The sequence below is a fragment of the Equus quagga genome, chromosome 1, assembly GCF_021613505.1.
Source record: "Equus quagga isolate Etosha38 chromosome 1, UCLA_HA_Equagga_1.0, whole genome shotgun sequence".
NCBI lineage: Eukaryota > Metazoa > Chordata > Mammalia > Perissodactyla > Equidae > Equus > Equus quagga.
In genome coordinates, this window is record NC_060267.1 from 85,059,001 (window position 1) to 85,074,608 (window position 15,608).

The 15,608-nt window shown below is 36.8% G+C and overlaps 1 protein-coding gene across 11 annotated transcripts in view; it reads right to left on the reverse strand.

The window, feature by feature from the left end:
• The window catches only part of STRBP (spermatid perinuclear RNA binding protein), a 135,055-nt gene that overhangs the window by 51,734 nt on the left and 67,713 nt on the right, over positions 1–15,608 (reverse strand). For all 11 annotated transcript variants that reach the window (XR_006891808.1, XR_006891798.1, XR_006891788.1 and 8 more), the window contains 3 exons: positions 13,897–14,117; positions 8,938–9,103; positions 4,398–4,542 (listed from right to left, as the gene is read on the reverse strand). Coding sequence is in view for 5 of the 11 variants with exons in the window: in XM_046684475.1 (XP_046540431.1) it covers positions 4,398–4,542; positions 8,938–9,103; positions 13,897–14,117 (532 nt within the window). In the remaining 6 variants the exon portion in view is untranslated. The remainder of the gene's footprint in view (positions 1–4,397; positions 4,543–8,937; positions 9,104–13,896; positions 14,118–15,608) is intronic.

Sequence of the window (15,608 nt, forward strand, 5' to 3'; positions counted from 1 at the left end):
AGGAAAAGCCAGAACATGACTGTGTTAAATAGGAGTTATACGTCTTGAACCTGGGCTCTTCAAAGGTAAAATATTTGAGCTGGGTTATCACGAAGGCCTCCTTGACAGTCTATATAGCTGAGCTACTGAGTTCATGCTGATAGACTTCTCTAGCTAGCCTGAAGATACCCTGGCAGCCACTTCTCTCAATTCTTTGAGGCTTTGTGGACAGCAAACATTATGCTTCAAGCCACTGTCCATGTAAAACATCAAGCCACAATAATGTAAACAGGTAAATACAGCACTCAGGTAGAGCAGAGAGAGCACTGTTCTCCTAATTTACAGGAGAAATGTCACTCAGTATGATTCTTCTTCAAAGCCTCAGTAGGCAGTCGGCCCCAGAAAGGATAATGGCTAAAGGTTTGCACCGGATAGTGTAGGTCTAGCAGGCAGGAAAATAAAGCCTGCAGCATCATTATAACCCCAACTGTGATCTCCGGACTGTGAGAATCTAATGCCTTCCACTTAGCAAGACTCACACTAATGAACTTCTGCCAAGACGCATCAGAAGTTCATACTGGCACCAACACGTGAAGCAGGACTCTTGGGCAACTTCTCTGTGAATCCCTGAAAATCTACCCCAATACTGACGACAGAGGTTTGTCTTAGCCTAAACCTCAAGAGTCTCTGCAGTTTCCCTATCCACTTAGTTTCAAATTGCATTGTAAATATAATCAACAGCTGATTTATCACCCTCATAGCAAATATACTTCTAGTTTAAAATCACAAGCACCAAAAGAACCTGAGACTGTGTGCTGCTCAGAATAACTAAATCAGCTAAGATGCTCCTACACTCATTCTAAACAATAATGGGGGAGTGGACAGCACAGTGGACTTAGAGTCAGAGGAGCTGGGTAAAGGGTGGGACTTTCCTATTTATAAAACAGGGCAATTATCCACCTCATAGGGCTGTTGTGAGGGATAAAATAAATGATATATGAAAAAGGGGTTAAACAAGTAAGTTATGAAATATCTTAACAGAGCTAAATCTTCAATATATACTACTTGAATTCTGAGATGCCCATTGTTAATGCCTCTTACACACTGGACAGTCCTATTTACTTAAGCAAGATGCTGGCTACAAAAATCCATTCACCAGATTTTTTGGGGAGAATGCCTACTGTATATTAGGCACCATTCCAAGTGTTAAGGATAAAGGATAGGGGTTTGGGAAGAGACAGCTGCCCTCAATGAATCATAAGCAATTTAATAAACCAGCTCATTAGCAGCACTACAGCAAATACAGTATACTGATTTCAATAGTACATTTCAACGGGTGTTGAAGAGTTTAATTGTGTTTAGGTTCAGTTCTTCGGACCTATCATATACACACTATCTCACTGTGAACTCAAGGCAGTTTGAGTAAGTGAGTTTGCACTGTGAATCTTTTTAGTAAGCCGAGTAATTACCACTATTTACTGAGCAACTACTTTGTGCTGGGTATCGCACAGGTCATATTACATAAATTCTCTCACTTAACTTCAAACAATCTTCTAAGGTGTTTATTATTCACATTTTAAAATGAAGAAATGTGTCCAAAGTCACACAGCAATAGTATTGGAGTGAAGAATCAAGCACTTGGCTGCCAGACACCAAGGTCTGTGCTTTTTCTCCTATGCCTTCTTTAGCAGGAAGGAGGCAGTAATACAGAATGGTTATTCTACAGGGCCTTCACGTGAAGGGTTAGAATATGGAAAGAAGACTGATAGCACAGGAGGAATCTTACCTGTGAAAGAGTAAACAATAACAGAGGGATTCACTACGTACTCTGGCCACTGAAAATGTAAAGAGTGACTTGAAATGACTGGTTGGACAGGCTCACTTCTGCAGAGACAGCCCTGAGAGGTAAGTGTGAGGCTCTCACCTGCCCCAGTCCTCTGGTTCTGCCTGCTCTCAACCACGCGTTTTACCCTTTTTCAGATTCTACTCAACATGTGGCAAGTGAAGAGAGGGAAGAGAAAGACGTGAGGTGTATATGCACTGTGAACAGTCTGTTTTGTGGAGAGAGAAGCGGAGATTCTATAGGAAAATGTTGCCTCGAAAAAAGTTGGGATGCATATTTTTAAACTTTGAGAAAGAAAGTGGAGGTGTATAAAAAGGGATATCTCTCAGTCTTAGAAATTCCTGGAATCCAAATGAATCTTGTGCTTTTACCCCACGCAGCTGAAAACAACTGCATCAAGGGGGGAGGAAGTGTCTCGTGTGAGGAAACAATTCCTGTAGAAGTACACAGCCCAGGTCTCAAATGCTCAGTTATGCTGGATACTCAAAGTTGCCCAAGAATACGCAAAACTGCTGGTGAAGATCAAAAAACTGTCTTTGACAAAGCCCAGGTTAGACAAAAAGAGCAAATTATAAAAGATAACAAGTGAGTCAACAGGGCTGGGAGGTTAAGGACAACAGCAAAGCAAATCTTCTTGCCATTCAGAAGGAGAAGTAACATCTAAAATGTTAGATCCAAGCTGATTCTTTCCCCTTACTTGATCCCACACGATAATGTTGACATCAGCTGATGAGATTCAGCTCCTAGAGAGGTTTTGGGATCCTTGAGTAACCCAAACACCTTGAACAGAGACTATGACTCTCCTACTTTACTACAAATTCCGTTCTATAATAACTAGTCTTCTAGTAAGGGTGCAATACACTAAGAATCTATTTTCAGCTTCTCTGAACAGAAATTAAAGTTACAAAGGAAACAGACTCCACTTAAGAGTATCACTGAAAACTATGACAAAATCCCATATAAGTACACAAAACCGCAGGAAAAAAAGAAGCCTGAGATTCTCTTAATACTTTCAAAGAAGTAATGGAAGGGATGCCTATAGCTACAAGCAAACATATAATTAATCTAATCTTTGGCAACTTCAGTCTTTTTCTCATCTCTCTCTAATCAAATAATTTTTTAATAATACCTATAGTTATAACTATACTTAGAAATGGTTGATTTTACACTAGAGGGTCAAGTAGAACACAGCTTACCAGAATTAAAATTATCTTGATACTTCAGAAATCATTTTATAGTTCTACAGTTAATGGTGAACTGTAAAGCTGTTAAAAAAATTAAGCCATTTAAGATCGGTTCTTCAGAGGTGTTAGAGATACTATATACAGAAAAAAGAAAAGTATAGGCATAAACTCAATTATAGATTGAATGCACTTTAATTTTAAAATATGACTCACAAATGTGTCTACTTTATATCTGTTGGTATAGCGTAGCTGATTTTAGTTACCCCAAAAAACTTTTTAAAAGGAGTCTATCACTTTTACTTAAAGAGATCCTATGAGTCATGTCTGCCAAAACTCAAAGTTCTAATGTCACTGGTAAATGTGTCTTTTTCTACCTTTATATCAACTTGAAATCAATTAAGAAACTGACCAATATTTCTCACTGCACTGGTATTTCAGGTAAGGGAGTAAGCAATGGGACTTGTTGAACATCTAGTGATGAAAAAAAACAGCATCAGCGAGTCCCCGAGTCCCCACTGGCCCAGACAGGCTGCAGTGCCTCTAAATTGTCATGACAGAGACGTGCCAGTTGGTCAAAGGTCTGACACAAGAGAAATATCACATGACAAGCTTCTAGGGACAGAACTGAGAGGCAGAAATAAGTTAACTTGACAGGATAAAAACAACAGGAAAAGAAGCCCAGCTCCATCATTACTTCTCAAAACTGAACAGATTTCTCACTCTACTTTTATAAGGATGACATTGCCATACAAAAGTTCTTTGTAACTTCAGAAGAAAGTTAGTTTAAAGCATGATTCCCACATATATCATATTCAAAATGTTAACAGGATCACAAACCTCCTAGAAAAAAATTTACTAAAGATTATTTATTTAAAAAAAGGATCAATGTCCCAATTTATAACTCTTACAGTATACATTTACACATGGGCAATTAGGTAAAGCATAAATCTTACAAGGTTATATCATTATTAGAAGTCAAGAGCAATGTGCAAATGAGTAATCTGAAACAGTGAGTAAATTTGAAAACAATACTGTTTTGGACCACACGTAATCCTAAAACCATATCTAATAGCCAAACTACACAGAATAGGTTGGTTGATACCAGTAACAATGCAATACTAGACAAAACAAAACAGAACACCAAAATAGTATAAAAATTAAAGCAGAGTTAAGACCAACAGGATAAACACAAGTTTTTGAATTAACATATTTTACATTTTGAATGTATGTATTTTTTCAAAATAGAGTGATTATGTAGAAACAAAGCTGTTTAAAATACTATGAGTAGCATAAAACAGAGTTATTTCTTAAATCCATAAAGCATACTTAACATAGCATTCAAGAGAAATCTTATATGAACAGAACAAAAAAACATATATATACACATGTACCTCCATCCTTCTTCTCCAATTCGTCCCTAATTAGAGGGGAAGTAAGTATCACCTTCAAAGTTAGCGTGGGCTCTTTTGTATTCCGAATTATAATAGATGCCTCATCTACACATTGTTCCACTTGATATTTCTCTTCTGTGAGTTTCTGAAAGTCACCAAGATTTCAAACACACCCAATTAATTAGATTAAAATTTCAAAACAAAACAAAATGATTGTCCCTTAGTTTTCAAATGTTATTAACTATTAGTATTACTGTGCCAAAAGAGTAAATAAAGCCCTTAACTCGTTCTTTAGTTTAGGGATAACATTTCTCTCTCCTCCTAACTTACCAACAAATCCTTTTTCTCCATCTCTCAAAAGGCAACCACAATGTCAACCATCTACACAATTATTAAGCAGTATTTAAAACCATTCTTCCTAATATTTGAAAGTAAAATACCAACAGCATCATTATGTGATAAAGGGTTAATTACTGTTCTTGAAATTATTACAGAGAACTATTATGGAATAATAAATCGCTGGGAATGCTCTCTAGACCAATACTTTTTTTGATAAAACAGCCTAAACAGGGACTCCTACTTGCCGAGGATTTACAAGTATAAGATTATGCAGATTTCTATGTAAGATTATGTAGATTTTTAAAGAGAATCAAGTAAGAATTAATGAAAAAGGATCTCTGCACAGTCACTCACCAACGAAAAAATTAGTATAACAATTTCCTTCTCTAACTACTGGTCTCAGAGATCATTCCAGAGAGACCTATAATTATGGGACAATCACCTGACATCACAGGAAAACAGACATTGATTCTTTTAACATAAAAGTATAAACACATAATTTAAGGGCCTTCCACAAAACAATCACCAATTAGAATCACATACTAAGTTATATTTAATATATTATTATACATTAAATATCTAGTTTAATAAGTTACACAGGGCTTTTCCTGGTGATGAAATCTACTATCGATTACCAGAAAAAAATGGCTGAATGGAAACACTACTAGGTCTCTACCCAATAATGTGCATTAAAAGAACTCAAAGCGGTTTACAGAAAAATTGCATTTTACCATTGACATTCCAAAAAAGACAGAAAATAGAAAATTCATTATCCTAATTTTGAATAGAAGAATCCAAGGAAGGGAAAGGCCACACAGCGACTGGAAAAAACAGAATCAGAATATAGAGAAAAAGCAGAAAACTGCTCACATCCATTTTGCCACTATAAGAGCATTAAAGATGTCCAGAGAATGAGTCAAACTAAATTTGTCAAATATGCATGCAGATCACCATGAGACACATCCAAAGTAATAAATATGGCATGAGTCTGGGGCTAGACTAATTATAAGTGATTTCTGGTTTGGGTCATCCTTCTCCTCCCTTGCTCAAGGAAGTCCTAAAATTGCCCTAGAAAAGAATATAGAAAGCAGGTATGGTACAACCTCAATTAATTAAGGTACTAAGGTAACTGAAAGTTTTACTATGGTAAGTGCTTGGGAAAAACCTTTTTAATTCATAAGAAAATAAGATCATATCACATCAGAGTTTGGTTTTCCACACAAACACCAAGTAAACAAGGGGTAGGCAGGGAGTAAAGGTAGAAATCACACTTAAAATGATTTTCTGAACTATCATTAGTAATAATAATGTGTGTGCTTGTGTGTATAAACATATATACGGGCACATATATGTGTGTACATATACACAATTTAATTTGAGATGCATGTACAGATGGGTACCTTTACCCAAATACCTATAGTAATGAGTCTAACTATCACACAAAGCAGCTGTTTTCACTGCTGGATTACACCATTGGCCACGCTAAATTGAAGTATGCTGCTCATAATGTCCACCACTGGTCTTAAGAGTTCAGGCCTCTTTTACCTTCTCCAAGAAGCCTTTCAAAGACCTGAAGATATTGGTCTTTTTTAGTGTCCTGTAGCCTAAAATTAAGCCACAGTCTATTCAAATTTGAAATGGTTTAAACAGCCTGAACTCTCCCCTGGGTCCCTCCCTTGAACACTTGCTAGCTCAACAAGAACATTTTAAAACTGTGGTGCCCAGAATAAAGATCCTCACTCAGGAGAGAAAAAAAAAAAGGAGAGTTCACACAGTTGTCATCTGCACAGAGAAAGCTCTATTAATACAGACTAAAGCTTGGCCCAATCTCCTATATCTTCATACTGGAGAAATGTGATAGATTCTCAGAATAAGAACTTCGATTTATCATAGCACTGGTTCTCAACCCTTTTTCCAACCTTCAAAGACCTGAGGAATATGACCACTCTCATAAGAAAGAAGACTCACTAGAAGGAACAGAAAGTGGGGTAAGACAGTTGAAAAAGCCTCTAGTATGTCCAATCCTTTGATATTATTTTACTACAAATTTAAAAGTAAAAATGTTCACTATAATAAAAGCAGAAATACAGATTAAATTTAAAACAATATAAAAAATAATGGAAACGAGAGGAATGGAAACAAGAGGAATTTTATTAACATCCTAATAACAAAAAGTATAGTTAGCCAGAAACCTGCTACTGAGCTTTCTGTTTCTTAAAAATTTACTGTACTCCATGTTGCTTAACACTCTCCCTCCCTAAATCACAAAAGGATTTAAAATAATTTTTTTCTAAAGATTGGCACCTGAGCTAATATCTGTTCGGGTTTTTTTTTCCCCCCTTCTCCTCCTCAAAGCCCCTCAGTACATAGCTGTATACTCTAGTTGTAGGTTCTTCTGGTTGTGTTATGTGGGACACCACCTCAGCATGGCTTGATGAGCGGTGCCATGACCGTGCACAGGATGTGAACCAGTGAAACCCAGGGCCACCGAAGCTGAGCGCATGAACTTAACCACTTAGCCATGGGGCAAGCCCCTAAAATAATTTTTTTTAAAAGAAATAAGTTTAACCCTAGGAAGGACCAGAGACATTTTTTTTTAAACAGATTTAATTTTTTTTCCTGCTTTTTCTCCCCAAATCCCCTCAGTACATAGTTGTACATTTTAATTGTGGGTCCTTCTAGTTGTGGTATGTGGCACGCTGCCTCAATATGGCCTAATGAGCGGGGCCATGTCCATGCTGAGGATTTGAACCAGTGAAACCCTGGGCCAGCGACGTGGAGCGCACGAACTTAACCACTCGGCCACGGGGCTGGCCCTGAGACATTTTTTCATCAGAAGTGAAAATGGAAAAGCCAAATATGTTTTTTTAGTCACTTAGAAAACCATATCTTAAGATTTAAGGTAGAATGATAAAATAAAATAGTGCTCCAAAAATTAATATAGGGGAATGTCAACAAGTAACACAAATTTGAATGTCAAGAATGGTACATAAAAAAGTCAGGAAAGTGGTTTTGGAGATCAGCTGGTGAATATGAAAGAAAATGATCCAGTAACAAAGCTAATAAAAACAAATTTAGAATTCATATTACTTGGAGGGGAAGCCTTTTTAGAAGAAACACAAATAAATCAACAAAAGAAAAGAGAGCACTCAACAACTCAAAGTTTGGACCTTGTGGGCTGATCTCTATTTACGTGATATGGATATAAGGACTAAGTAATTTGAAATCATAAAAAAAGCTATAAACTGATTTTACCACAGATATTACATCTGAAACTGAACAATGATCACAGTTTCCCCATTAGTAATGCAACTGGTCCTTGGAGTGGGCTGGCAGAGCAGGTCCTAGGGTGACCACAACCCTAGACCAACCTTCAGCCTTAAACCCTGACTGAGGAGCCTTCAGCAGCATCCTCCAGGAAGCATGTCAACATTAAACTTTTCTAAATACATCCCAACATGAAAAAGGTTTGGAAATAAGGAATTACTAGTGACTTTCCACCAACAGAATAAATGGGTGACTATTAAATTAACTATTAACTGAGTCTTCAATTTTAAAAGTTATTATCTATGAAAGTCTCCAGTTGTCTCTGCTTTTTTTTTTTGGTAAAATTGGCACCTAAGCTGACATCTGTTGCTAATCTTTTTTCTTTCTTCTTTTCTTCTTCTCCCCAAAGCTCCTCAGTACATAGCTGTACATTCTAGTTGTAGGTCCTTCTGGTTCTACTATGTGGGATGTCACCTCAGCATGGCTTAATGAGCAGTGCTAGGTCTGCGCCCAGGATCCGAACTTGGCAAAACCCTGGACCACTGAAGCGGAGCACATGAACTTAACCACTTGGCCACAGGACCAGCCCCTAGGCTCTTTTTGATCTTTCAATTCTTTTCTGCATTATACCAACCCTTCCATGAGTTCTATAATGCTGAAAGACCCAGTCGGGAAAACATGAAGACTCTCAGCAAGATACACCTGAAAAATTTAAGACTGTGCCTTAATAGCCATCTAATTTGGTAAAAATATCCTGAGTACTGATCACCAGAAGTTTGCTTTACACGTAATGGATGGGTCACTGACCCAAACTAGCGGTATCCCTTTTGTTTGTACCTACCCTTTACTATTACCAATTTCTTGCTATTGAATTCATCAAGGCCACTACCTATTTTCACAAATTCTTCTGGAGGTGCAATTAAACTGTACTCACCTGAATCTGAATAGGAAGATTATCTTTGACTGTATTTAACAGGGTCTCTGTGGGTTTGTCTTTGCACATTAAAACCAGCTCCAAGTCCATATCATCTTTAATCAGCAAGCCTTTTGCAACCAGGCCAATCCTCATTACACCACACAATGTCCGACCACCTTGATCCCTAAAAATAAAAGTCTGAATGATTACTTTTACAACCTGTTTCCCAAACTATAACTTGATCATCACTTGGCTTCCTGGATATCCATATGAATTGATAAGGGAGTACACAAATCCAGATATCCAAAATAAAGTCTCAGATTTAAGGTTCATAAAGTATCTATCTTCCCCAAGGAGTCAAGAGGGAGCATATTTCAAACTATAGATCTTTTAATTCTTTATTACATCTATACTGCTTAGGAAAATCCAAAAATACTATATCCTCTTAAAACATTTTTTTCAAATTTTTAAAAACTTCCTCCTGTTACATTTTTTATTAGTAATTAAAGAATTTGAGAGAAACATGTACACCACAGTATACTGAGAAAGAGCATCAGCGCAGAAATCTAAAAGACCTGGACTCCATGCCTAGTGGTACCTGCTGGCTCAGTATCCATAACTGTAAAATGGCTATCAGCTAGATGAGCCTTAGCTCATCCCTTCTGACTGTATCACTCTAGGAATCCACAAAAGTTTATTGAGAAAGAAGAATAATGTGATAAAAGTAAAGAGCTGAGTAAAGAAGGAAATGACCAAGATACCCTGCCAGTACATGCATTCCAAATCCAGTAGTAGCTAAAAGAACAAACACTCAAAGAACATCAAATCATGAATGGTGCATAAGAACAGTGTTAACGTCTATCCTTGGTTTTAATAGGTAAGTTTCTTATTCGTTCATCTCCCTTAATCACAAGTGAAAATGTAACTAAGCTTGGCAGTCATTCAACAAGTAAGCAAGTGTTTGAGTGTGAAAAACATACTAAAGGAAATCTAATCCCTTCTGCTCCTGAGGCTCACACTGTAGTTAAGTACAAAAGCAGTAAGTAGCCTGCTTAAAAGGGGAAGAGAAAGTAACATCTGAGAACAAACTGCAAGCCACAAATTCTCATTTAAACCTCACAACAAGCCTACATTTGAGAGACAAGGAATGTGAATCCCAGAAAAGCTAATTAATTGTTCACGGTCACAGAGAGTAAATGGCAAAGCCTGGATTCAAATTCAAGTTAGTTTGACCACAACACTCAGGTTGTTTACATTATTATGGTTGCTTCCCAAGTTCAGAAGAGGGAGAGGTCAAAATCAGATAAGCCAAGCAAGGCAACCTGAAAGCCTGACTTCAGCAGAGTCTTGATTTGGTTAGACAGAGGTCACTAACTGGCGGCAAAGAATCAGCAGAGTTGGGCAAAAGTCAGAGGAGTGGAGAATGAACAACTACAGAAAAGAGAAGAAAAAGAAACAAATGGTCGCAGTGGAAACAAGACAGAAGGTTATAAATAACCCAGTCACTGGTTCAGTGCCCAGCACACCTTAGAGATTCCATAAACATTAAGTCAATGAAAAACTATAAGGGTGGTACAAGTACAGAAAGAAATAAAAAGCATTTTAAAGCAACTGGTCCAAGTGTAGGGAATTATTTAGTATTAAGAACAGAGTCAGTTCATCTTTGATTCTTTCTTCTTCTGTATCCCTGTCCTCTTCTCATCTTCTCATTCTCCCAAATCTAATAGTTTCTAAATTCCTTCCCTATAATCACTCTCAAACCACTGCCTTCAAACTAGTTTCTTTTCAGACTCTTATTACTTCTCATTTCCTTTTCATTCAAGAACCTCCTCTTCACTGGCATTACTGACTAACCTCTGTCATCTCCAAGCTACTGTATACCGTATACTGCAACCAGAATAATCTTCCAAAAGCACCACATAGATGGCACTCCACCTTTTATTTTCCTCGTGTCCCACTAAACACTTAGACACTTAGCACACTGGAAGGCAATTTAGGAGACAGCATGACTTCCTGGTTCGAACTCTTGCTCTGCCACTTGCTGTGTGATACTGGACAAACTACAAATTACCTGACTCCTGAACCTACTTTCTCATTTGTAAAAAAGGAATACCTTTCTCACAGAATGGTACTGAGAATATCATTTAATTTAATGTAAGTAATGAACTTAGCCCAGAGCCTGGGATATTAACAGCTCAATAAATGATAGCTATTATTCCTTAAGCAGTCCCTATATGTTCTCACACCTAGATCTTTGCCGAGATTTATTTTTTCTTCCATTTTCACTGCCTGCCAAAACCCTACCCATCCTCTGAGCCCACTGCAAGTGCTACCTCCTTCATCAAGTTTTTTCTGATGCCCAAAACCAGTATATAATCTCTCCTTGCTCTGTACTTTCACATTTTAGTCATGGAAAAATGAAGAAAATATGTTAAGAAAACTGGATCTGGAGCCCAACAGACTTGAATACGAATCCTGGCTCCCTCACACACACTCATTCAGTGACCTTAAGCAAATTAAAGTTTGTTAATGATTCTGAGTCACTCTATTTTCATAGGCAAATCTGAAGTAATGGAAATTTCATAAGTAAAATGGGGGTGGAGGAAGCTAGGAGGACAGGAGGAGAGGCTAGCAGGTTTGCTGTAAGGTAATGTGAAAAATAATCTGGTATAGTAACTGCCACTCAATGGTAGCTACTATTAACTAGCCATTATTAGCTCACTTATTAAATTCTATATCATAATTAAGATACACTTAGTCTTACCATGTAGAAGACAGCATGGCTAAGTAGAGAAACGAAGTCCTAATTCAGTCCTAAACTGAATAATGAATTTGAATATAGGAGGTAGTGTAAAGCAAGGGACCCAAATATAGGGAATTACTTAAAATTAAGACGGAGTCCTAATATTCCTAATAATACAAATAGTGGAACCTTGTGCAATTTATTTGACTTTTGAGCCAGTTGGTGAAACAGGTAAATAAGTACACAGGTAAAATCTGCCTAACAATGCCTGGCAATAGACGGTGCTTAATAAATATAAGCTGGCCCTCATCCATCTTTGCGCCCTTTGTAGTAATAAGCATATACATCAGGAGTGCAATATGTATCTATTGCCATAATAAAGCTCTGTTTTTGTAAGATGTGCCTACCTCTGGTTTATAAAATAAGGACACAATCATCCTGCACTCCTTGCGTTTCACTACATGGGAAGAATCACAGGCAAGGGCTCAACCTGGGACTGTTCCACAAAATGGATGAAGACTTTTACAGAGACAATCAAGAGCATCCACACATGGAGCTGTATTTAAAAATCCAAATCAAAGCGTGGAGCACATTATCTTTTAAAAATCTTTAAAACACAGTGATCTGACCCAGTTAAGCAAAAGTCTACAAGAGTGCTTTCCAAAGGTCTGCCAGCCTTGAAAAGAAACAACAGAAGATGTATTAAAAAGGCCTGAACTCCACTTAAAAATGGTTAAAATGCAAATTTCGTATTAAATATATTTTACCACAAAAAAGGGCATAAACACAAATAAAATAAAAAATTATGGAGCACATGACTACTTAACTTGCACAAGGGGTGGGATATATAGAGCTAGATTATTGGATAATATTACGAATTAACATGAACCCCCAAATTTTTTGTTGTTGTTTTTGGCGAGGAAGATTTGCCCTGAGCCAATATCCAATGCCAATCCTCCTCTTTTCGCTTGAGGAAGATTAGCCCTGAGCTAACATCTGTGCCAATCTTCCTCTATTTTTTGTATGTGGGATGCCTCCACAGCATGGCTGACAAGGAGAATAGGTTCACACCTGGGATCTGAACCCACAAACCCGGGCTGCCAAAGCAGAGTATGCAGAACTCCAACCACTCAGTCACGGGGCCAGCCCTCTGAAAGTATCTTTTTAAATCTATCTTGCGCAAGAAAAACTCAATTACTGCCAAGAACCTTCAAGCTGACAAATCTATGACTAAATACAATGTATATATTACCTGTAAACAGTTGGCAAAGTCAAGGAATTATGTTCCTCAACTGAAAAGTGAAACTGATTATCTTTCATCTTAAGATGAAAAGGTTATGCTATCTTTCAGTGAAGAAAATCATTTTAGCAATACTTTCCCACTGTTCTTTATTTATCACATTGATTTAGAATTGAAAGCTGGAGAAAAAATTCTGTAACCTCTATCCCCAATTTACAAGTTGTAGCCAACGTAATGCCCTTAATTCTATTAATATAGTACAGTCAAATGAGCTTCATCTTTCAAACTAAATCATATACTTATTCCAATCAGAGTGACATTGCTCAAAAAGTAACTCTAAGCTTAGTATGGCATAAAAAGTTCGATGATCTGACTCCAGTTATCATTCAGCTTGATCTCACTAATCTCTTACTACTGTTACAGCACTGAGAATACTCTGCTATAATTGTTGAAGGGTCTGGCTCCCATTCGGCCTTCATTCATTCCACAAATATCCAATGAGCATTTATTATATGTAAGACACTGTGCTGGATCCTGGGAATCAACAAGGTAGATATAGTCAAAAATACCTTTAGAATACATTTTCCTTCACTCTTTCTTCTATACTAGGATTTTAAAATATCTGACAAAAACAACATTTTATGATTTCGCCAGAGAACAAAAACTCTACTATTATTTCCAAATTTAGGAGGTTGAACCAACACATAAAAAAGACAATATATCATAACCTCCAAAAGAGAATATTTTAAAGGACTTGGTGAACTTTCAAAATGTATCTTGAATAGGTCCATCTCCTTTTTCTAGTTGAATCATTATTCCTTTTTGCTGTTCTTTCAAATTTAACTCAGAAAAATTCCAAAAACATTTACTTCCTTACAGTCCTACAAATGAAAAAACCCAAAAAACATCATATGCCAAACAAATCCAGTGGGATGGGACCCTGGGTTTTTCTGAGTACCACAGTGAAACGCCACAGAAGTCAGGCCACACTCACTTGGAATAGGTGTCTACAGCCTCATCCTTCTTCACTTCTGTCTCGCTCTCTGTTTTTGTGCCTTTATTTGTCTCATCCAGCCAATCTGAGACATGTTTAAGAGCACATTCAACAGTAGACACCATATTCTGAACAGCTTCAAGTTCCTCCGGAGATGGATAGATTGTTGAGTGTTTCACCATAACATGGCGATCATCATTGGCAAAAGATCTAATAGATCTCTGTCAGAAGGAGAAAGAAAATATTTACTTTAATAAAAGAAATGTTACCTGAAAAGGATGACATACAAATGTATTTACATCATCACAGCATTAATTATCAAACCATTGCGTAATAGTTATAAAGTTGAGACAATAAAAATTGCTCAGGAATAGGAAGTAAAACCCCATTCTACTGAACTCCACTCCAGAAAATTACAGATTATTCATTCATGTTTTGGTAAGGTTCACCCAGGTCACACTCGGTATTACATATATGCTACCTTTTAGCTGAATCGACGTGTTTTCAACACCACTTCAAAAAAGGTCACCCATATCACCCATCATCTGCAACACACAAATACTTCTAACTTCAAGAGAGTACCTAGAAATGCATGATGGTGACTCATGATACCTAGTCACTCCTTTCCAAACCGCTAGAGACTTTCGCACCTTGAAAAACTGAGATATCATTATACAGTAATAAAATACAAAGTTACGTGAGAACACTATAAACTATGGATCACATTAGAATATTGCTACCATTTGGCATCAAAACTTTGGGGTGAGGCTTTAATTTTTAAAATAGATTAGTAGGAGACATTGCAAATTCCAGAATGGGGAAAATACATACTGCAAAAGAATTAACTTCTCAAACTAATTTACAAATGTATTACATTCTCAATCAAATCCCCTCAGGATAGATTTACTTAATACTCAACAAAAATAATTTTAAAGCTCATTTGGTGAGGGGGGAGCTGGAGGGTGGAGTCAATGAGAATGTCAAGAAATAGTCTACAAAGATGGGTGGGTGGCGCCATTATGCTAAAACAAAATATCAAAAATTTAAAAAGCAATAATTAAAATGACATGCTGGCCCAGAAATCAGTAGAGCAGATTCCAGCCTAGAAATAGAATGAATTTCATGAAAATTTAATACAGGAGATCCTTCACACTCATGAGTCACACATCCAAAAACCTTTGAATATTTCCAAATTTACAAATATCATGAAGACACTTGTACCAGTATACAGCAAAATGAACAAGGATAACTTGGTGAGTTTCCAGAAAGCCAAAAGTATTCCATTTAAAGAGTGACTATAGTGTCTTTACTTACAAGAAATCACGTGCTAGTAGATGGTAAGTACTTTGTTTTAACGTCTTTATCACAAAATAAAATATTCACAATTCTTTCATCAGTCTGTCTCTTTGGCTTTGAATATCAATGTTTAAAAATCATATTAATTTGAATATTAGTAAATTAATACTACAGTATCACTGTCCCCTATAAAATGAAGCAAGCTATAACTAAAAAGGTAAGCAATCCTTTGAAATTCTCAAATATTATGTAATAAAAGCTTTTACAAAGCTCTCTTTTTTCTAGATCAATCACAAAGCTTTCTTTTTACAAGATAAAAACCATTCTGTCTAGATTTCTTTCTTGTTCACAAAGTCCATGACCAGTTTTCCAACTGGAGTCTTTTGCCACAAAGAAACAAACTTTTTAATCACTTC